The sequence below is a fragment of the Hordeum vulgare genome, chromosome 1H (assembly GCF_904849725.1).
Source record: "Hordeum vulgare subsp. vulgare chromosome 1H, MorexV3_pseudomolecules_assembly, whole genome shotgun sequence".
In the NCBI taxonomy this organism is placed as follows: Eukaryota; Viridiplantae; Streptophyta; class Magnoliopsida; order Poales; family Poaceae; genus Hordeum; species Hordeum vulgare.
The window spans coordinates 10546920-10571001 of record NC_058518.1 but is presented as its reverse complement, the minus strand read 5'-3'; the positions used below and the strand labels follow the sequence as shown (position 1 = coordinate 10571001).

Genomic DNA, 24082 nt, shown 5'->3' with positions numbered 1-24082 from the left:
GCAGCTCATGAAGGAATTTGGATGAAGGAGCTCATCACCGACCTTGGAGTGGTTCCAAGCGCGTCGGGTCCAATGACACTCTTCTGTGATAACACTGGGGCCATAGCCAAGGAGCCCAGGTTTCACCGGAAGACGAAGCACATCAAACGCCACTACAACTCCATCCAGGACCATGTCCAGAGTGGAGTAATAGAGATTTGTAAAGTACACATGGATCTGAATGTTGCAGACCCGTTGACTAAACCTCTTCCACGAGCAAAACATGATCAACACCATAATGCTATGGGTGTTCGAAACATCACAATGTAACTAGATTATTGACTCTAGTGCAAGTGGGAGACTGTTGGAAATATGCCCTAGAGGCAACAATAAAATGGTCATTATCATATTTTCTTGTTCATGATAATCGTCTATTGTTCACGCTATAATTGTATTAACAGGAAACAATAATGCATGTGTGAATAAATAGATCACAATGTGTCCCTAGCAAGACTCTACTTGGCTAGCTCGTTAGTCAATAGATGATCATGGTTTCCTGGTCATGGCCATTAGATGTCATTGATAACGGGATCACATCATTGGGAGAATGATGTGATGGACAAGACCCAATCCTAAGTGTAGCACTAGATCGTATTGTTCGTACGCTAAAGCTTTTGTAATGTCAAGTGTCTTTTCCTTCGACCGTGAGATTGTGCAACCCCCGGATGCCGTAGGAGTGCTTTGGGTGTATCAAACGTCACAACGTAACTGGGTGACTATAAAGGTGCACTTCGGGTACCTCTGAAAATGTCTGTTGGGTTGGTACGAATCGAGATCGGGATTTGTCACTCCGCGTGACGGAGAGGTATCTCTGGGCCCACTCGGTAGAACATCATCATGAGCTCAATGTGACTAAGAAGTTTGTCACACGATGACGTGCTACAGAACGAGTAAAGAGACTTACCGGTAACGAGATTGAACAAGGTATAGGCATACCGACGATCGAATCTCGGGAAAGTTCTATACCGACAGACAAAGGGAATTGTATACGGGATTGATTGAATCCTTGACATCGTGGTTCATCCGATGAGATCATCGTGGAGCAAGTGGGAGCCACCATAGGTATCTAGACCCTGCTGATGGTTATTGGCCGGAGAGGTGTCTCGGTCATGTCTGCCTGTCTCCGAACCCGTAGGGTCTACACACTTAAGGTTCGATGACGCTAGGGTTATAGGGAATTGTTATACAAGGTTATCAAAAGTTGTTCGGAGTCCCGGATGAGATCCTGGACGTCACGAGGAGCTCCGGAATGGTCCGGAGGTAAAGGTTGATATATAGGACGGATGGTTTTGGACACCGGAAGTGTTTCGGGCGTCGCCAGTAATGTACCGGGACCACCGGGAGTGGCCCCGGGGGTCCACCGGAAGGGGGCCACGACCCCGGGAGGCTAGATGGGCCAAGTGCGGGAGGGAACCAGCCCCTAGGTGGGATGGTGCGCCCCCCACACTCAGCCCAAGGCGCGGGAGGTGGAGAGGGAGGAAACCCTAGGCGTTGGTGGGCCTAAGGCCCACTTAGGGGTGCGCCACCCCTCCCCCAGCCCTGGCCGCCGCACCTCCCATCTGGGGGGGCTTCCACACCACCTAGGGTGGGAATCCTAGGGGTGGCACCCCCCCTCCCCTCCTCCTATATATAGTGGGGGTTTCGGGGCTGTTTTACACACAGTTTTCCCTCTCCCTTGGCGTAGCCCTGCTCTTCTTTCTCCTCCTCTCTGCCGGTGCTTGGCGAAGCCCTGCCGGGAGACCTTGTCTCTCCATCGACACCACGCCGTCGTGCTGCCGGAGATCTTCCCCAACCTCTCCCTCCTCCATACTGGATCAAGGTGCGGGAGACGTCACCGGGATGCACGTGTGTTGAACGCTGAGGTGCCGTGGTTCGGCACTAGATCGGAATCACACCGCGATCTGAATCGCCGCGAGTACGACTCCATCAACCACGTTCTAGCAACGCTTCCGCTTAGCGATCTTCAAAGGTATGAAGATGCACTCACCCCTCTCTCGTTGCTGGTCTCTCCATAGGAAGATCTGAATATGCGTAGGAAATTTTTTGAATTTATGCTACGTTACCCAACAATGTTTTGTGTGATTTGGGTGCTAGTATTTCTGCGATTTCAAAGTCTTTATGTGATGTTCTAGGTTTTAATGAGATTGAAGAGTGTTCTCTTAATTTGCATATTGCTTATTCTACTATCAAGAAACCCATGGGAAGGATCAACCTTATTATTGCAAATAGGAACTATATACCCGTGGATTTCATTGTGCTTGACATTGATTGCAATCCTACATGCCCTATTATTCTTGGTAGACCTTTCCTAAGGACTATTTGTGCTATCATTGATATGAAGGAAGGAAATATTAGATTTCAATTTCCTTTAAGGAAGGGCATGGAACACTTTCCTAGAAAGAAAATAAGATTGCCTTATGAATCCATGATGAGGGCCACTTATGGTTTGAGCACCAAAGACGACGATACGTGATTCTATCGCTCCTATGCCAAGCTAAGGGCGTTAAACAATAGCCCTGTTGGGAGGCAACCCAATGAATTTATCTTTTTATTTCCGTTTTGTTGCGTCCACGCTTTCATAATTCTGTTGTGATTGTGTTTTTTGTGTTTCTTTTTGTGTTTGAGCCAAGCAAAGCCTTTATGACTAGTCTTGGTAATGGTTGTTTGATCCTCCTGAAAAAAGACAGACACTTTTCGCTCACGAGATGATTTTTCATTTTTATTCAGAAAGAGATTTTGAGTTGATTATTTTTTCTGCTGATTGATATGCTTTTTCCCCATACCTTCGTAATGTTTCAGATTTTTTGAGGTACGAGAAGTATATGAAGTATACAGATTGCTACAGACTGGTCTGTTTTTGACAGATTTTGTTTTTGTTGAGTTGGTTGCTTATTTTGATGAAACTATGGTTAGTATCGGGGGGTACTAGCCATGGAAAAGTGAGAATACAGTAGCCCATCATCAATATAGATGGAATTCAAGTTTGCTACAGTACCAAAAGAAGTGGTAATTTGTACTGATGTTATCACAAGTTTTTGTTTAAGTTTTGTGTTGTGAAGTTTTCAAGTTTTGAGTGATGTTCTCATGGACAAAGAGATAAGGAGTGGAAAGAGCTCAATCTTGGGGATTCCCAAGGAATCCCAAGCCAAATTCAAGTACACCAAAAAGCCTAAGCTTGGGGATGCCCCGGGAAGGCATCCCCTCTTTCGTCTTCAATCCATCGGTAACATTACTTGGAGCTATATTTTTATTCACCACAGGATATGTGTTTTGCTTGGAGCGTCTTGTATCTTAGGAGTCTTTTATTTTTGTTGTGTCACAATCATCCTTGTTGCACACCTTTTTGAGAGAGAGAGAGAGACATGCACTCATCATGATTTTGCTAGAATGCTCATAGTGCTTCACTTATATCTTTTGAGCTAGATACTTTTGCTCTAGTGCTTCACTTATATCTTTTGAGCTAGATACTTTTGCTCTAGTGCTTCACTTATATCTTTTGAGCTAGATACTTTTGCTCTAGTGCTTCACTTATATCTTTTGAGCTAGATACTTTTGCTCTAGTGCTTCACTTATATCTTTTGAGCTAGATACTTTTGCTCTTGTGCTTCACTTATATCTTTAGAGCACGGCAGTGCGTGATTTGGTAGTTGGGTTATGCTATGAAAGTAGTCCCAAATGTGCTAGGTACCCAAAGAGGATGCAAAAAAACCTCCATCTTCATGTGCATTGAGTAGAAAGAGAAGTTTCGATTCCTCTCAATTAGTTTTGAGACATGGATTCGGTAATATTGAGAGTTATGTTAGTAGGGTGTTGTGAATCTAGAGATACTTGTGTTGAAGTTAGTGATTCCCTTAGCATGCACGTATGGTGAACCGCTATGTTAGGAAGTCGGAGCATAATTGATCTATTGATTGTCATCCTTTTTGTTGAGGTCGGGATCGCGCGATGGTTAACACCTACCAACCCTTCCCCTCGGAGTATGCGTTTAGCACTTTGTTTCGATTACTAATAAAAAAATCGCAATAAGTATGTGAGTTCTTCATGACTAATGTGAGCCCATGGTACAGATGCACTTTCACCTTCCACCATTGCTAGCCTCTCTAGTGCCACGCAATTCTCGCCGGTGCACAAACCCACCAAATTCCTTCCTCAAAACAGCCACCATACCTACCTACTATGGCATTTTCATAGCCATTCCGAGATATATTGCCATGCAACTCGCACAGTTCCGTCTCATGACTTGTGCCATCACTCTCATATTGCCATTGCATGATCGTATCCCGGTACAATGCCGCAGGCATTTCCTATGGAGTCATCATCACTGTGATCTTTGAGCTGTGAGTAAATAAAAGTGTGATGATCATCATTATTAGAGCATTGTCCCATGTGAGGAATTAAAAAAAAAGAGGCCAAAGAGCCCAAAAACAAAAACGAAAAAAAGAAAAGAAAAGAAAAAAGAGGCCTAAGAGCCCAAATAAAAAAGGAAATGAGAGAAAAAGAGAGAAGGGACAATGCTACTATCTTTTCCCATACTTGTGCTTCATGATAGCACCATGTTCTTTATGATTGAGAGCTTCTTGCTTTGTCACTACCATATGCTAGTGGGAATCTTCATTTTATAACTTGGCTTGTATATTCCAATGATGGGCTTCCTCAAAATTGCCCTAGGTCTTCGTGAGCAAGCAAGTTGGATGCACACCCACTAGTTTTCCTCTTGAGCTTTCACATACTTATAGCTCTAGTACATCTCTTGTGTGGCAATCCCTACTCATTCACATTGATATCTATTAATGGGCATCTTCATAGCCTATTGATACGCCGAGTCAGTGTGACCATCTCCTCCTTTTTGTCTCACAACCACCACCACACTCTATTCCACCTATAGTGCTATATACATGGCTTGCGCTCATGTATTGCGTGATAGTTATAAAAGGTTTGAGAAAGTAAGAGTGCGAAAACAATTACTTGGCCAATTCCGGGGTTGTGCATGATTTACATTAGTTGTGTGAGGATGATGGAGCATAGCCAGACTATATGATTTTGTAGGGATAACTTTCTTTGGCCTTGTTATTTTGAAAGTTCATGATTACTTTGCTAGTTTGCTTGAAGTATTACTGTTTTCATGTCAATAGCAAACTATTGTTTTGAATCTTACGAATCTAAACATTCATGCCACGTGAAAGAAGTTGCAAAGGACAACTATGCTAGGTAGCATTCACATCAAATATTCATTCTTTATCACTTCCCTACTCGAGGACGAGTAGGAGTTAAGCTTGGGGATGCTTGATACGTCTCCAATGTATCTATAATATTTGATGGTTTCATGATATTATCTTGTCAAACTTTGGATGTTTTGCATGCTTTTTATTTATTTTCTCGGACTAACTTATTAACTCAGTGCCAAGTGTCAGTTCCTGTTTTTTCCATGTTTTTGACCACTTTCTGAGGAGATTTTGAAACGGAGTCCAAACGGAAGAAAATCCCCGAAAAGATTTTTTTTTGGAACGGAAGAAGATCGGAGAACTTGGGAGCCAAGCTAGAGGAGCTCCAGGGGGCCCCACAAGCCCCCACCCCACGGCCAGGGGGGCGCGCCATCCAGGCTTGTGGGCCCCCTGGTTTCATGCTATTATCTTTCGCCTATATAATCCCATAAATTCCAGAAAAAATCAAGAGATCATCGCAATCGCTTTTCGCCGCCGCAAGCTTCTGTCTCCGCAAGATCCCATCTGGGGCACGTCCTGGTGCCCTGCCGGAGGAGGGGATTCGGAGGAAAATGAGGAGATATGTCATGCCGAATTGAGGGCCCATTTTGCAAAGAAAACTCCACCTCCAAAGGAGAAGCTAGATCCGGTGAAAGTGGAGCACGCTATCAATCAACTGCAGCATCCACCAGCGCCTCCGTCGGATTCCAACTATGACTGCATTCTTAAAAAGACATATGCACAAGCGGTGCGGTCGGGAACTACTTCTATTGATGCAAGGTTAGCAGAACGAACAAGTGGGAAAACAATTCCCGAGCTCGATATCATCGTCGCTAATCATCCGGAGATGATGCCCGGTACCAATCCTGATGATTACTTGGGGGATGATGTAACAAAAGAACAATATAAATACGTGCACGAGAAGCCTCTCGTCAAACCTGGTCATCCTGCTCTAACAACGATGATGCACAGATTGCATGAATGGTACATGAAAACCTGCAGGGAGTCTGGGAAAAACGTTATGTATGTGGCAGTGAAACCACATCACGAATTCATTGGACTTCCCATGATTACTATTCGATTTGAGGAGTTATTTCAATTATACAATCAACTGGCCCTCGATAAACAACTCATGGCTTCCTAGTGTCTGTAAGTATTACTTCTATAGTTAAGTCTCTAGCTCAGCTCGTTCATTGCATGTATATATAATTACCCTCACTATATATATTATGCAGATTGAAGATCGTCGTATTAAAAAAAAGCAGGAATCGTCGATGTTGGGTTCATTAGCCCAGTAGCCGTAAATGAATTGACGGTATGAATCTCCATCAAAGAGACCGAGGAGAACTTGCTAAACTCGTTCTGTATACATAAAAAAAAGGAAAATAATATTTTCTTACAACTTCAAGTGAGTGTTGATGTCTTCTCTGTAAACTCGGTTTTGCTTACTCGAGGTTAATTAAGTAATGTAATTGATGAGTTATATATGTGTGCGCAGAGACCACTTTATTCTGCTATCCATTGACGTTGGCAGGGCACTAGTAAATGTCTTAGACTCAAGATGTAAAGCCGAAGAGGATTATGAGGACATTACTGCAATGCTCAAGAAGTAAGTTCAGTCAATATACCGAGACCATATCGGCATGCAACTTTCATTAATTTCCTGATATCAAGTAATCATTTCCTTTGCTTGGCAGGGTTTGGACGAAGTTCGCCAATAAGGTTCCCGGTCTAAACAAAGAGTTGCGATTTACGCACCCCAAAGTAAGTAGTACTAGCTAATTCCGCGCATCTCTAATTAATTCAAATTTTCATAATATATCATTACCATGCTTGCTTATCAGTTTGATTGAACTTTATTCTCGTAAAGTGTATGTACCAGAAAGAATGCACTGTTTTATGTGCATACTACGTATGCGAGTTCATTCGCCACTCGACCTCTGAGATGGTCTTCTGTGAGAAACAATTTCAAGTACGTAAATAATATTCACAATTGTGTTGAGTTTTATTCATATATATGCATGTATTGACCCCCTTCTTTAAATTAGATCTGTGAGATGCGGGATCAACTCCTACCATATGATCGCATACGAGCAATTCAAGAGGAATTGCGGGATTCTTTGTTGACCACGTCATACTTAAAGATGGAGAATGTCATGTGGATTTGTCATTGGATCCTAATTAGATGATGTTTTGGATTAATTGTAAAAGATGTCATATTGTATATATGTAATAGCATCGGATAGATATACGAAAACTTGTCGTTTGACCAAGCATGGACAAAGAGAGGACACTTCTCTCTATTAGCTAGCTAACACAATATGAAACCACTAAATTAACGCTCCAACCCCCCCCCCCCCCAAAACCCATCCCCCCCCCACCCTCATTCAAAAAAAAACCAACTCCGGCAAGATGCTGACGCGTGGATGCCATGTTGTCTCGGTTGGTGTGACCAACCGGGACTAAAGAACCTCATGTTCAGGCTACCCGCAGAGGCCACGTGGAGACCCTTCAGTCCCGGTTAGTAAGGGAACCGGGACTAAAGGTTATGGGTTTTAGTCCCGACCCTTTAGTCCCGGTTCCAGAATCGGGGCTAATGGGCCTCTGAAACCAGGATAAATGGGTCATTTTCTACTAGTGCTCTGTCCTCTTAGACCACCTCCTCGCCGTCGACCACGAAGCTGGATAACATGTGGGGCAGTGCCGGCCGAGCACTGGAAGCACGGGTGCCCCTTTTCCACTCCACCGATGCCTACGTGCTCAAGGTGGAGGATCTCACCGCCGAGCTCACGGGAGTAAAAAAAGGTACCCCTTTCGACTTCTCTTGCCATCTTGCAATTTCTTCTTAATTTCTAAACTTCAATTTGCTCATCGTGTATATGAAGGCTCAATTCTGCACTGCTGAAATTGACAGTAAATTTTCATATACTGAAGACTCAATGCTGCATTGCGGAGTACTCTCTTCAAAATTTCAATCTTTCCGTGGAGTAGATTTTTATTTTGGCAAAGGAGGTTAAGACCCCCGGCCTCTGCATCAATCGATGTATACATCCATATTTATTACTTATTCAACAAAGGTCTGACAAGAACATACATCAAGCCACCCGAAGCCCCCACTCACACGTACAAAATGCGATAATGTGAAGTGCTCTCACTTTCCATATCTAAAACCGGTGTCGTCGCCAACCCATCCACATAACGTATCGGAACTAACAGCCGGTGCAATAGACCTAAAGCGTACACTACGTGCACACGTTTTAGATGCCGCCATCATCGAACCGCTGACCCATCTTCAGGAGAGAAATCCGCATCGTCCATGCCAGTCCGGCCATCCGTCGATGCTACCACGGCGTCCAACGGCGCCATCTGGGCTCATCCATCCAGACGCGAAGACACTATAAGATCTATCGTGCGTAGCACCTGTCGAATAGGCATGGCAAAGCGTAGCACCTGTCGGCCAGGCATGACCTGACATCACCACCGAAGCTCCAAGCAGGATGAAGACGATTCACCTCCGGCCTCTGTCTTCCAGCGCTGCTCCACAAACGATGCTCCCTAGAGAGGAACGACACCGCAATGCCGCCATCGTACGATCTGGAAACCAGATCCTAGGGTTTCCCCTGGAGCAGCACTAGTGGATCGACCTCCCTGCGCTCATCCATCCAGACGCGGAGACTCTGTAAGATCTGTCGTGCGTAGCACCTGCCGAACATGCATAACAAAGTGTAACACCTGTTGGCTAGGCATGACCTGATATCACCACTGAAGCTCCGTGGCAGGACGAAGACGCTCCACCTCCTGCCTCTGTCTTCCAGCGCTGCTCCACAGACGATGCTCCCTAGAAAGGAACGACGCCGCAATGCCGCCATCGTCCGATCTGGAAAACCAGATCGTAGGGTTCCCCCTGGACCAGCACGAGTGGATCGACGGTAGTTACAGGACGAAGCCTTCATCAAGGTAACGGCGCAAAACGCCGCCATCGTCCGTCGTCGGCTCGGTTTTCACCGGCAACTATGTCTCCCCGACTCGCAGCCGGGACTAGATGACAGATCTGGAGATCCGATCACCCAGCCTCAGGCCGACCACCTCCGACGTAGGAGATGACCACCACCGCCATAATCCTCGTGATGCGATGCAGACCCGGAGTGCCTCCGCGAGCCGTCGCCGAAGCCGACGAGATGCAGCAGATTGAGGACGAGATGCAACCGCCCGCCTGGACCTAAAGGTCGTAGATCGAGCCCAGGACGTATCACGGCCGCAGCTGCCGTCTTCTCCTACCGACCCCGCCGGCTGCAGCGGAGTCCACCCGACGCGCCCCGGCCGCCGCTGCCCGCCATCCTCGTCATAAGGGGTCCAGGTCTGGCCGCCGCCGCCTTAGATCCCGGGACGTGAGAGGAAGTCCGCCGCCGTCGCGCCACAGGGCCTTCGCCCGGTGACGTTGCCGGCGACGGCAGAGGGAGTGAAATGCGCGGGGGTCGAGGGGAGTTGGGTGGAGACAGCCCGGTGCGGCCCGGCGGCGGGGTGGGGGGTCTGATGAAAGACTGGGAAAAATCTTCCATGGAGTAGATAACTGAATGCTAGTGATGCTAATGACGCTGATAACTGTACTCTCTTTAAAATAGTCCAAAATTTTCCATCTTTCCATCTTGCTGATAACTGAATGCTAGTGACGCTGGTACGTCAACTGCCTCAAGCCACTTTTCTGTAGCTGCAATCTTATCACTTAAGCTTATTTTGCCCAGTTTTCTTGAGTCTGGAGTAAATAAATTTATTGTGCATATGAAGGCTTCATTTAGATAAATTCATTGTGCAAAGCTGCATTTCTGAACGTTGGGGATGTTGGCAGAGTTAACTGAATTTCATATTCTCTGCTCATGATCGATTAGCAGTGAACTGATCATCCAAAAGGATACTCCCGGTTAACTGAATTTCCCTGGTTAAATGATCGATTAGCAATGAACTGATCATCCAAAACAGGAATGAGTATTTTGTGGTCTCATGTCCAGATGATGAAATGTGACTGAATGCTCAGTTTGAGACATGATCATGTATGCAAGATGTTGCTACTCGATGCATGACTGTGACATGACTACTCCGTAGATTATGTACTCCAAGTAGACAAGACCATCTAGGTTAGACCAAATTGAGAAATTCAAATTAATCTAAAGGCACTCAATAAATTAAGTTCACAAAATTCAGTAAACTTTGTTGGCACTGGTCATTATCAATTTACTGTCCATTTAGCCTAGCATTCAGTTCTGGAGTGAATTAGACAACCTTGCCAAATTAAATGATAAACTAGGAACTGAATGAACACTTAGTATTGACAGTTCTGGAGTACGTTTGGAATTGAAAGCTCTGGAATATATGCCCTTGCTACTCAAGAGATTATAAACAGTAAATTATGCATCTACTGAATGGTAACTGGAAAGTTAACTTAACATTATGCATCTACTGAATGCATCAAGAGATCATCCAAAATTATGCATCTTTTCAAATTTACTTACGCTTTCTCTGAAATTAACATGCACTTCAATGAGTAACTTCTTGGATTCAGAATATTTATAAAGCAGACGTTCTCGTAATCCAGTAGTGAATACTCCAGAAAATAACTCCATGTGTGTTTACTGAACATTTTGCAGAGAGTTTTGTTCACTGAACATTTTGCAAAGAATTATTTTATTACTGGAAACGTTAGACTTGTTGTTAGTGGATCAGAGCATGTTTTTAGCAAGTCTAAACTTACTCAAGGCCTTGCTATTAACTGAAAGCTTTTAATTAACAGTAATACATTATCAGCAGCAGTTTCTTCAGTTAACAGTAAATTAATTTCACTAGTTTTCAGGTAGCAGTACTCTGATGGAGTACCTTCTTCAGAGTGCAGACGAGCACGACGGACAGAGGAGCAACAGCAGCATGGGCAGAGCTGCTGATGACCAGCGGCAGTACGGGCAGAGGAGCTCCACCGGCGGCAGGGGATAAGCAACCGCATGGGCGCGCGAGCAGGGGAGAAGGAGCAGCACGTGCTCGCACCGGAGATCAAGAAGGACGCGCTGGAGCTGGGCCAGCGCCAGCCCCTGGCGATCCGCGGGCTGCAACAGATGAAGAAAACGAGGTGGAGGTGTTTGTTTGAGACAATTTCGTAAATACAAGGTTCTTTTTGCCAAACTGACAGTGAACTACTATATAAAAATATGTATTCTAATCTGCAATATTGTTACTATAAATATTAGTTCTAATCAGCAAGGTTTTTACTATATACAGATCAATAGCCCGACTTCATATCAAAGGAATAATAATAGGTTACTGTTGAGACAGACACACACACAGACAGAAACACAAAAAAACTTTCTTGCTATTGGACAAGTGACGACCAAAATACTGCAAACACATTAACATAGTACAGGCAATGCCAAAGATCAGAACAGAACAGCAAACCACAAGGAATTTGCAGCTCGCCAAAATAACCAGAACAGAACAGAACATTATACTTAACATACACTGATTTATAAAGACTTGAAAGTAGTAGCACAAGGTCCAGACGCCACTACCACACACAAACACAGCAGGCAGATTTGTTCTTAACAACTATACATAACACGTGGCGATGCCATCGCCGCGCAACTAAAAACCGAACCAAGATGCTATTGGGTCGGCCAAAACACTTCAGAAGCTACCAGCAAAGGACTGCCGGTTGAAGCCATAGCCCCCGCAACTAAAACCGACCGAAGCAAGATGCTATCGGGTCGACCGAAATACTTCAGAAGCTACCGACATAGGACTGCCGGTTGTACCCTCCGGACGCAGCGCCGTTCCCGTAAGCCTGGCGCTGCGGGGTAGCAGCCTGCCCCTGACAGTCTCTGGCAAAGTGCCCAGGCTGGTTACACTTGTAGCACAGGCCAGCTGTGCCGGAGTTGGCACCAGCTGAGGCGCCGTAGGAGTTGGCCGCCTGCCCTGGGCAGTCTCTGGCGAAGTGCCCGGTCTGATTGCATTTGTAGCACAGGCCTGCTGCACCGGCATTGACACCAGCTGAGGCGCCATAGGAGTTAGCCGCCTGCCCCGGGCAGTCTCTTGAGAAGTGCCCAGGCTGGTTGCATTTGAAGCACAGACCCGAGTTGGCATTGGCGTTGGCGGCTGGAGACCTGTAGGAGGTAGCCTCCTGCTGTGGACACTCTCTGGAGAAGTGCCCGGGCTGGTTGCATTTGAAGCACAGGCCCGAGCCGGCTTCACCAGGCGAAGAGCCATAGGAACTAGCCGCGTAGCCGCTTGCTGCTGGTTGCTGCATATCCATGGCCACTGCAGGGCAGTTCTGCACACTGTGCTCACTGGACCCACAAACGCTGCAATTCTGTGAATATCGTGTAATTGATGGTGTGGCAGGCACCATGCTAGATGAGCTCACTCGCTGCCCATACTGATTCTGGTCACTCATATTAGTGCTGTAGGTACCAGTGTTGCTGGAGGTGAAAGCAGTGTTGACAGCAGCAGCACCATTCACCACAGGGGTTGGACCTAAGCCATCGTCCACCAAAAGGCTGTCAATTGGTCCCAGTAGAAAGCGAGACTCTTTCGACGTGTCCTCCAATTTCTGAGCATTAGCAATGTAGCATTTCACCCGCGGTTCGTCATTAAACACTTCTTCCTTGACTTTCAGCTTGAAAAGGAATAGCTCAAAACGGACCTTCTGTATGATGTCTGCGAATTTCTCATCATCTTGCTCTTCATGTTTTATCCTGTACAGATCTTGTGCTGGGAGGCCAATTATATCCTTGCCAGCGTCATGGAATGCAGTTGCATAGCTAGTCCCGGTGTAATCCTGGATTTGACACTGGAGCATGTACCTATACTCGCAGTTTGGAGTGCTCTGCTCACATTTGTCACATTGCCACATGCCATCGCCATTATTCGTGACCTTTTTGTTGCAGCGTGTACCATTAACCTCCGTGGTGCAAGCTGGGTAACAGAAGTTGTCGGTGCTGATGTGTGAAATTGTACCCTTAACAGTGATCCAATCAGGCTTCTCTGATCTCCCCAAGTTTTCAGCCTTGATCTGCTCAATAGTTTTCCGGTCATCAGTCCGGCCCATGCCTGACCCTTCCATAGATAGAGAAACGAAAGCAGCATTTTTCCCTTCAGTTATGTACCACTGCCTCAGACTTTCAGCATCAGGAAAGTCTGGATTTATCTTTAAGAAGCTTGAGCCAATTGTGCTTACATTTTTGCCCTTGAAATCACCAACACGGACAGATCTCAAGGCAAGGACAGGATTCAAACCAGAATCACACAGCGACTGCAGCTGCTGACCTTCAGCATTACAGAAGCCACCCCAAAAGGTTATTTCCACACTGAAACCAGACATGTCCTTCAGTTGAAGGACTCTTTTCTGGGTTTCCGCACCATCCTTCCGTGTAAATGGAGAAGAAGGGCTAACTGATGTAACAACCCCAAGCAAATCCACCATGGTGTCTTTATCCATGTTAGCTATTTCGCTGATCTGCCGGAAATCAAACTGCTGCCTAGGGATGCTGCTATCATCATCAGAACAAACTTCTATAGTTGTTGAAGAATCTAGACTGACTTCGTAGTCATTGTTCAAATGGTTATACTGCTTATTTGCGGGTTTCAACGACCCTCTAGATATCAAGTACACTTTATCAACCTCAATCAGGTCATAGAACTGATCCAGCTGTGTATTAAAGCATACTGCACGAATTTCTCCACCATGAGCATCGCGGAGATCAAAGTTGAAGAGTTTGCCTGGACCCTTTGCATTTTTGTAGTGCTTGACCTGACTCTTGGCAGTCACCCTAGCCTTTATTGTCCATGTACGTTGGTAAGGGTTCAATGCAGAAATCGGGACAGTGCGAAGGGCAGCTCCGTTCTTAGCAACTGGGCCATTATTTGCATACGCTTGAGGTGGTTGCTGATACGATGGCTGTGCAGGACGCCCATAAACATTGCCAGGGGGGCTTATGCCCCCACCTGTGCCAGGAGCTGCAAACCTTTGGTTCTGATGGGAGTTGAGTGAAGGCCGCTGGGAATTTGGGTGCACCATATTGCCATTCACTGTGTTCTGCGCTGACATTGTACCATAAGATCCACCAGGCGACACGTTGTTAGGTCCAGGTTGGACTGTCCGACCAATAGAAGGGTCCACTGGGCTGTGAACACCATTGTAAGGCCGCTGAGAGTTTTGCTGCACCATATTGCCATTCATTGTGTTATGTGCTGACATTGTGCCATAAGATCCACCAGCCGGCACATTATTAGGTCCAGGTTGGACTGTCTGACGAATAGAAGGGTTCGCTGGGCTGTGAACACCACTGTAGGGTCCACCATACGACTGATTGTTAGTACTCTGCTCCACCTTTGGGACAACACCATTGCCCAGCATGCCAGGACCATTGGAATAGTTTCTGTTATTTGCTTGAGCAGCACTGGCCGGTAAGTTAGGCGCCTGTCCCGCAGATAAGCTCTTTTCATAAATCTTTGGCTTCCCGATCAAGTCACACTCACTTTGCAGAACCTCAAGTTCAACAACAATAATAATCCTGAATGAAACAGAGAAAATTGTCAGCTATCGGAAGTTCCCTGAAAGAAATCTGGTTAGTTATACCATAGGATTTTTGTTTTCTAGAAACAAAGTCAGGTCATACAGTGGTAGTTACAGAAAAGAATAGCAAATTGAAGACGAGGCTGGAGAATATAACAACAAAACACAGCCTTACAATTTATAAGATCCAGCCAGCCCATGCTATTTGCTAGTATATTCTAGAAATATGCATGTTTAATCACAGTCACAAGAACAAACAAGGTTCCAAACACTTATGCAAGTCCGATAACTCAGACATGACAGCACATGATGTAAACTGTTCCATTGGTTCAATTTTGCTTTAGCAGCATTGGCACAATATACAACACAAGCAAAATTAAAAACACGACGCCATGGGCTGATAAAATCATAACACAGCAAGGGTAGTTTCTTAAAGAACTAGGGTTCTTGGCACTGGAACTTGTTAATAACACATGAAAAGCATAGTGAATTTCATTGGATCAGGGTAGACCCGCAATAATACAACGACACGTCAAATCACGATGGGACAGGAAACCAAACTATATTTACAGGCCACGGAAAAGCGAGATTGCAGCTCGCAGGCTAATTCTTGGCGAGCTTTGCTACATCCACGGGCAATTACGGGCTGATGGATGTTACGGGATGATTAGTCAGTTTCTTATTGGAGATTAGGAAGGACGCGGGTCCACCCCTGAAAATCAGGGGGGCAGTTTTAGCATTGGATAAAAAAGGTCCGTAATTTTATGTACAAGTGGTCCGTAAGTCTAGCATTTTTTATTCTTGGCACACCAGCAGACATGAAAAGCTAAAAACATTCATCTAAAGAACACGGGGTCAAACAAGAAATTCCCCTCACTATATTCATCTAAATAACACGGGTTTCAGAGCTCATACGGGCGGACACTGCAGATTCGACATCTCTACATCTTTCGATTCATAATAAGTAGTGTAATAAGTTGCAAGAAACTAGCGCAAGATCCCATCGGCAACCCTAAATCTTTTGATTGATTCATAATAATATGTACCCCGGTTTTAGCGCCCCCGCGAATCGAACCGGAGGAAGGAAGCGGGCCAAGATCCAGTCTTTGTCGGGAGGAGAGAAATCGAGGGGGGGGAGGCGGGCGGACCTGCGGTTCTGGATGGTGTTGCAGGTGATGTCGAGGAGGTGGACGACGGAGCCGATGCGGAGGGCGCCGGTGTTGACGAGGTGGTTGTGGGTTGTGGCGAGCATGGACTGCTGGGAGTGGACGCCGTCGGAGAGCAGCATGCGGTAGCGCTCCGACAGGTGGCCGACGTGGTTCTTGGTGGTGACGGTGCGCAGGTCCGCCACCTGCAGCACCGGCTGGATGTTCCCCGGCCCGTCCGGCAGCTCCCATATCTCCCTCACCGCCCCCTGCGTCAGCCGCGGCGCCCCCTCCATCCCCTCGCCGGCGGGACGGGGCGGGGTTGGATTGGATTGGTTTCGGATCTGGGCGGGGGAGATGAGGAGAGGGAGCGGCGGCGGCGGCGGCGGCGGCTGGTTTGCGGGGGAAGGAAGGAAGGAGGCGGTTTGCAGGTGGGGTGGGGGTGGGTCTATGGACCGGGTGCAGAGCGTTTCGCGTTTTAAGTTTTCGGGTGGAGCGCCCCGCGTAGTGGGGGGAGCGTTTTCGGTAGAGAGGGAAACTGAAATTTCGATTGGCAGGGGTACAGGTTTCTTTTTCTCCTTTTTCTTCAAGTGTGAAGTCTTATCCCTCGCCGGCGACGACGGGGCCGACGATGTTGGCAACGGATTGGGGTTAGATCATTGTAACAAGGATGGAACGAAGAGAACCGAGTTAGGGAACGCCTTGGCAGCAAGGATGTTCGTGAAGGCCGATCGAGGCCGCCATCTAATCAAGCACTTTTCGCCGGCATTGTTCGATTTTTACATTCGGGCGTCGAGGGCCCTCGGGACATCGGTGTGGCCCCTTTGTTGGTGGCGAGGAGATATGTTTGATTCTCGAACGTGACAGGGTGTCCAGGTGATGGCGGTGTTATGACATTAGGGATAGGTCATCTTTGCCCGTGCACGCTCTCGTACTTGATGAGTGGGTGCCCATGGGTCTTAACGCGGGGCCTAGGGGATTTTCATGTGTCGATGGTCATCTAGCGATTCGACTTTGTGCGGTCATAGGGCTAGAGAAGCACAAACATTCCCTTGACCACATTTTTTCACTGTCGACTTTAATCCCGTCCTCGAAGAAGGTCGTAGTTGAAGTGTTGGAACAGATGCAATATCAGGGTCCCATAATTTAGGGATCCTCGTATTGCATCTGTAAATCAAAGTGTTGAAGTGATGCAATACCACAAGTAAAAGTTGTTGGCGCTGGACAACAACAATGAGCTGCACAAATTCACCGACACGGTAAATACGCACACTACACAACCCCTTCACTTGTGATGAACTTGAAGGGAAGCTTCAACCAACAAGCAAGCAACGGAATAGCACAAACAACCTGCACATGTGACACAAGATTTAACGTGGAAAAACCTTCTCAAGTTGAGGAGTAAAAACACCACGGCAATGGACCAACCGGTCCACACAACTTCACTGTGAGAATGATGAGTACAAAATCTTCTCTAGAACGTCTAGAGATATTTACAACACACTCTCCACGTTGCCAACCGACAACGGCAACAACAACAACAACAAGAGACAAGATTACATCAAAGCATGTTCATCCTAGCTAACTCTCTCCACAATTGTCCTGTTCATCCTATCAGCAACACCATTCAGCTTTGGTGTCTTTGAGGGAGTAAATTGATGCCTAATACCTTCCTCCTTGCAACATGCATCAAATGGCACAATATACTCTCCTTCATTATCAGTGCGAATGCACTTGATCTTCTTCTCAGTTTCTCTCTCAACTGAGGCTTGGAATTGCTTGAATACACCTAGTACTTGATCTTTGGTCCTCAAAGTGAAGGCCCAAACTTTCCTGGAAAAGTCATCAATAAAAGTCACAAAGTACTTTGCACCACCAAGAGATCTTACCGACATTTTACAAACATCTGAATGTATCAGTCCGGCTTCTCGGACTTCTTGTGAGGGGGTAGAGTCTTGAAGGCAACTATGTGTTGCTTCCCTGCTAGGCAATGTGAACATTCCTTGATGTGAACTCCTTTCACACCCTTCAACAATTTTTTCTTCAATAGCACCGTCATCCCCTTCTCACTCATGCGCCCAAGTCTCTTGTACCATAGAGCACAATGATCATCCTTCTCTAGGGCATTGACGGAAGCACTAAAGAGCTTAGTATGAACATGATACAAAACTGAGACTATTTTACCTCTTGCAAGAATCATGTTGCCTTTGGTGAGCTAGTATTGCCCTTTTCCAAAACTGCTCAAGTAATCATCTCCATCAAGCAAACCAACTGAGATAGTATTGAGATGAAGTGCCTCAACATGCCTCACAGACCTGAGGACTAACCTTGTACGTAACATTTGCAGTCTCCAAATGCACATCTCCTTTTCCATAGATGGTTGTCCTATCATTGTTCCCCATCTTCACAACACAAAAATCACCGGACATATAGTTAGTGAAGAGCTCCCTGCGAGATGTAGCATGAATGGTGGCACCGTTGTCTGGTATCCAAATCATCTCGTCACCGTCCACAAGGTTGACCGTTTCATCAGAAACAACAGTGATCCGCTCCTCAACAGTGGAACCAAATCTGCCCTCATTTTCTTCATGCATAACAAGCATGATCTCCTCGCCTACTGTAGTAACTCTGTTGCCCTCTGTGTCACTACCACTGTTAGCTTGCTTCTGATCTTTCTTCTTCTTTTTCTTTTTTCTTTCTTCCACTTGTCACATTGCCACTTAATGTGCCCTTCTGATGGCAGTGATGGCATTCATAATCATCATACTTGCCTCTTGATTTGCTCCTACCTCTTTTCGCCCCTTTACCTCGACCTCTGCTCTTGCTTCTCCCCTGGACTGAGTGACCAACACCTCTGAATGTGAGAAAAAACTAGCTTCAGCCACCTTTCTGGATTCTTCATTTAGTACCCTGGTTTTCACAAGATTCCAAGTGACAACTCCATTAGGTGCTGAACTTAAAACCGTGACCTTAAAGGTCTCCCAGTTGTCCGGTAATGAGCCTACCAGAAGCAAGGCTCTCACTTCATTTTCAAATGTTATTCCCATTGAAGAAAACTGATTTATAATGCCTTGGAATGTATTCACATGATCTGCAATTAGAATGCCCTCTTTGTCAAACAAATTAATTGTTTGATCAAGAACATCTTGTTTGTACCTTCTTTTCGGGCAAATAACTCTTCCAATTTCGGCCATAAGGTGCGTGCATGTGCCTCATCAATGATATGGTTCAAAACATTGTCATTAACCCATTATCGAATAAACCCACAAGCTTAGCGATGTAGTACCTTCCATTGACCTTCCTCAATGCCCTCCGGCATCTCAGTGGAGAACACTGGCTTCCAGTATTCTTTGACATACAAGAAGTCCTCCATCTTGCGCTTCCATGCTTGAAAATTTGTACCATTCGAAGGTATCATCCTGCTGGTATTCACTTCCATCTTTCATCACAAAAAACTCAGTAATTTGCACAAGCAAACCAAGGCTATGATGCCACTTTGTTGGAGCTAGACAACAACAATGAGCTGCACAAATTCACCGACACGGCAAATATGCACACTACACAACCCCATCCACTTGTGATGAACTTTGAAGACAACATAACACAAGCAACATGCACATGTGACACATGATTTAACGTGGAAAAACCTCCTCAAGGTGAGGAGTAAAAAAACCACGGCTATGGACCGACCGGTCCACACAACTTCAATATGAGAATGATGAATACAAAATCTTCTTTAAAACCTCTAGAGATATTTACAACACACTCTTCACATTGCCAACCGACAACAACAACAACAACAACAACAACAAGAGACAAGATTACAGCAAAGCCGAGTACACACAACTTCTATCCCCTTCAATATTTTGCAAACTGATCTTAAACCGCTGAACCAAATAGCACCAAATTTGAAAGACAAGTAGACACACGAGTTCCTGAGATCCCCTCATAATTTCAGCTCAATCGGACACCGTTTGCCTATCCAAACTGTTCGTCTCCCAAAATTACTCTGTTCTGAAACTACAACAGTCAGAGCTGACAAAACCACTCTCAAATCTGATGCTCCACTGACCCAATCCTCAAACCAGCTAACCAGATCGAACTACCTAAAGTAAGGAACGAGCTCACCAAGTTTGAGATCGGTCCAAGCACGTTTGAGCCTCCAATCACTAGCTTGAACACTGTCTTATGAGATGCATCAAACCTGGACAAAACCTCCACTTCTTCTCCCTCTCTCTCACAGGTTGTGTTCCTCTTTTGTGTATGCTCTTTCTCACTTTCACGAATGACAGCCACCTCCAGCAAAGATAGAGTGCCTAGGTTTTCTTTTTCTTGCTTCCCTTCCCTTTCCTTTAAAGCGCTCCCAACCGTTGGATGCAGCGAGGATCAACGACTGACATGTGTTGAACTTATGGGCTGATGTTGGGCTGCCAACACACCTCCATGCGGAGGGACTTGGCCCAACAAAAGCAAGCTTCATTAGTTCACAAAAATAGACAATTAAAATAACAGACATCATCTAAAGAAAATCAGCACCGCCACTAGAAGAACTAGTATTTGTTAACATAAGCGAAACCAGCGCCGACACTTTCTACGGACTCCTTTTTTCTTCCAACTTTGTTAGAAAAAAGAACAGTGGATTCAGTGCTATCAGAACATCAGACCATCACTAATCTGACCCGTCACACTCAACAGCAAGCTATTGACAAATACAGAGATACTACACATTCATCTATTCAGTGCTGATGAAAATACTCTTATAGTTTGACTTGCCCATATTTGGCAGTGATAACGAAACAAGGTATGTACTGTACAATAGATATAGATCATACTTGCTCACAAAACAAAGAAAAACAAGATGAGCACACCGATTATTTGTGCTGACTAGAGCAAGCATGGCCACACTGATGTGGCATGAGTGTTTAAGTGATGTACAATGGAAAACTATTATCCAAGGATGCACTGCAAAGAAGTACTGTATAAACGAACCAGGCGGATACATGGGATACACCCATCATATCTTACATCAACACTTCTGGTCTGGAATAAAATTAAGAAGGCTTCAAGTTCAAACCCACCATCTGGTTGAACCAAACACGTCTGCTGCAACATTCGGATCCCAACAGTCTTAGACAGAAAAAGAAATACTGTACTGGAAAGTGCAGAGTGCCATACTAGTTTTCGAACATTTAACTTCTTTTACAGCCGGGCATTGTGCTGGATAATTACCAACCACTGCTGGACAGATTTCTTCTGTGTGATGTGAGATCTATACCATCAATATCAGTTTAGGAAGCTAAAGTTACCAACGAACCAGAGTGATACATATTTTCCTGCTACAGTTATATCGATCACATCTTTCTTAACACCTCAGATGTGAGATAAGATTAAGAAGGCTTCAAATTGAAACGTGCCTTGTGGTTGAACTAAACAGATCTGATGCAACAGTAGGAACCCAACAGCCTGGGAATGCGAAGCGGTGAGCATCGTGTTGAATAATTGCCAATCATTACTCAATAAGTTTCCTGAGTTGATGCGACATCTCTATCATCAATATCAGTTTAGGAGGCTTAAACTTACCAACACAAGAACAGGAGCACGGCTCGTTTTAATGAAGTTATAAATTTAAATTATTGGACCAACAAATTTTGGAAGCCAGCTCTTTTGAGGTTGAAATACTAGTTAAAAACTCTGTGACTTCACAACTGCAGAAGAAAATAAGCCATCAACGAAGATAAAAAGCACATACTGTGACACGGAGTAATTACAGAGTGGATTCTCAACATACATGGCGTAGAACTCGGTACTTCATATCGGTTTGTATGGGATACATTTCCATCACCATACTTCTTCTGGTTAACTGTTTTGTTGGATGCCTCCACCACCATAGTACCGTTTCGTTGTCTGCCTAGAAAACTCTGCAAATGTCATGCCTTCTTTCAGCCTTGACCTCAGAGGGGGGATCTTCTTCAGAATTTCCTGCATCAATGTATGTTCACTACAAGACCCTGCTGGTCCATCACCCGTGAAGGCCGATTCCATGTGATCACTAGACTCATCCTCGTCGGCAGAAGAGTAACCCGAGAAAGGTAGAGTTTTGTCCCATGACGGCTGTAGGAAGACTACGAAAGTCTCCCGGCTTATGTTTGGCAAGCCTAATGGTCTGCTCACAGCATGAAGCGTAGATCTCAGCTTCCCCCCTGACAAGATGCCTGCTGCCTCCCCAACCTGAACAATGAAGCTCTCCTGGGAGCATCTCACAGAGAAAATCCTCTTTTTATTGAAGAGCTGCAGGTGTGAGTGCCCATCAGGAAGAGAGCATTCTTCGCCGACCGGGCATTCCCGTCCGAGAGCAGAGCGCAAGAATAATGGCGCTGTTAAGACTGTCAGCACTCCATAGTCGTAGTGCCACTCTTGCCATAAGTTCACAAGAGAAACCGCGCTGCCATGACCCTGTACCGCGGCACCCTTGGAATCATTTTCTTCCGCTGGCTTTACAACGGCCGCCCCATCTTTCGATCCGATACATGATCCATCTTCTGACCCTGGCATTTGAACTGCATCCATGTGATCCGATAAAGGTCTTGCTGCTGCTGCTGCATTGTTTGCCAAGCTTCTCCTCTTTGTGCTGCTCCTCTCCTTGATGATCCTGTTATCCAACTCAGAGTGGTAATGGATGAGCCTCGCCTTTGCGCTCCCAAAGTCGGTAATGCTCTGCTCGAGCTGATTCCCACCGATAACAATGTCGCAAGCCCGGGCAACCAGGACGCCAAGCTCCATCATGCACAGACCCAGCTCCTCGAAAAGCTCACCAAGGTTCTCAATATCATCATCACCCTTTTGTTGCCCAAATCCATCGACAGCGTCCGGCACCTCCTCCGGGGAGCGGAGCTTCCCTGAATCATGCCTTAGGAGCCGCGCGAAGGAGGAGACGGACCTGTCGGGCTTGTTGAGAGGCACGTCGCTGCCCAATCCGTGCTTCTGCAATGGAAAGAAAATCAGAATCAGGCAAAATGGCAGTTTGGGAAGACGAGGAAGAGGAACAGGGGTTCGTTACCTTGAGGAGGTGGGCGCGGGAGGGGTGGTCCATGAGGGCGAGGCGGCGGGCCAGGGGGAGGAGCCGGCGGCGGAGGGAGGCGGCGCGCGGGACGCCGGAGACGGCCAGCAGGCCGGCGCCGCCCGGGCCGAGCGCGGCCCAGACGGTGGCCAGAAGGCGGCGGCGGCGGCCATCTTCTGCCTCGTCGTCGTCGTGGTCGCCGGATGCTGCTGCTGCCTCTTCCGGCGGGAGCAGGATGAGGAGGAGGTCGGCGAAGGGGATGTCGTCGATGTCCAGCGTCGTCGCCGGCGCCGTCTCCGCCATGGGCTCGGGCACGGAACCTTCCAGTCCAGGGTGGCCTCGCTCTTTGACTTCTTTGAGTCTTTGTATAAATTTATTTACAGGAAGGCCAGCAAATGAACGTGTTTCGCAGTTTTAGTTTTTTTTTAGTTAAATACACTGTGAGTGCCTAAACTTGTCCTATGCGGTCAGTTTAGTGCCTAAACTTGCAAAATACACAGAAGTTGTGTCGCAACTTGTCCCGTGGTTCAAATACAGTGCCTCCAAACGTATTCCGCGGTATGCACCGCCCGGGTGGCACGCCAACGTGTCACCGGTCCACATGTCAGTGGCTCGGGGCGACGGAGGGCCTGGGTGAGGCGCACAACCTGTTTTTAAGCAGAAAACTACCTGTAAATAGCAGGAACAAGGACCGTGTTCAGTTTTCCCCACCGTTTCGTATCCTTTCCTTTCCTCTCCCTCGGTCGCGATCAGTCCAAGGCGGTGGCGGAGGTGGTGCGGCACGGCACGGCGGCCGGCGACGGAGGCGATGGATGGCCCGCGTCGTCGACGCCCAGGCGAGGCAGTTCCTTCCTATGGTTAGTAGCATCGTCGCTCTGTTCCTCCTTCTCGATTTTGTGCGCCTGTACGACGTAATCACGGGGTAGGGTTAACCACTGTAAGGGGCTTCGATTTCTCGTGGTTGATGTTCATCTCATCTGTTTTATTTACAAGATGCGGATTGTTGTGGACGGCATTGGGCCCTTTCTTCCTGAAAATATGGCTAGGGTTTATTTGGGGGTTATCTGTCAGCATACTTTTTCTCTGA

General features: G+C 46.4%; 2 protein-coding genes across 2 annotated transcripts; both read right to left on the bottom strand.

The window, feature by feature from the left end:
• Window positions 1-11725: 11725 nt before the first annotated feature.
• LOC123443121 (replication protein A 70 kDa DNA-binding subunit C-like) lies at window positions 11726-16432 on the bottom strand. The gene is made up of 2 exons (XM_045119430.1): window positions 15942-16432; window positions 11726-14791 (listed from the first exon to the last, which is right to left on the bottom strand). The coding sequence occupies exons 1-2, from the start codon at window positions 16232-16234 to the stop codon at window positions 12001-12003; spliced, it is 3084 nt and encodes a 1027-aa protein (XP_044975365.1). The 5' UTR covers window positions 16235-16432; the 3' UTR covers window positions 11726-12000.
• A 3222-nt stretch (window positions 16433-19654) lies between these two features.
• Window positions 19655-23328, bottom strand: LOC123404467. Its single transcript, XM_045098400.1, has 2 exons — window positions 22996-23328; window positions 19655-22919 (listed from the first exon to the last, which is right to left on the bottom strand). Exons 1-2 carry the CDS (start codon window positions 23296-23298, stop codon window positions 21795-21797), a joined length of 1428 nt encoding a protein of 475 aa, XP_044954335.1. The 5' UTR covers window positions 23299-23328; the 3' UTR covers window positions 19655-21794.
• Between the last annotated feature and the right edge of the window lie 754 nt (window positions 23329-24082).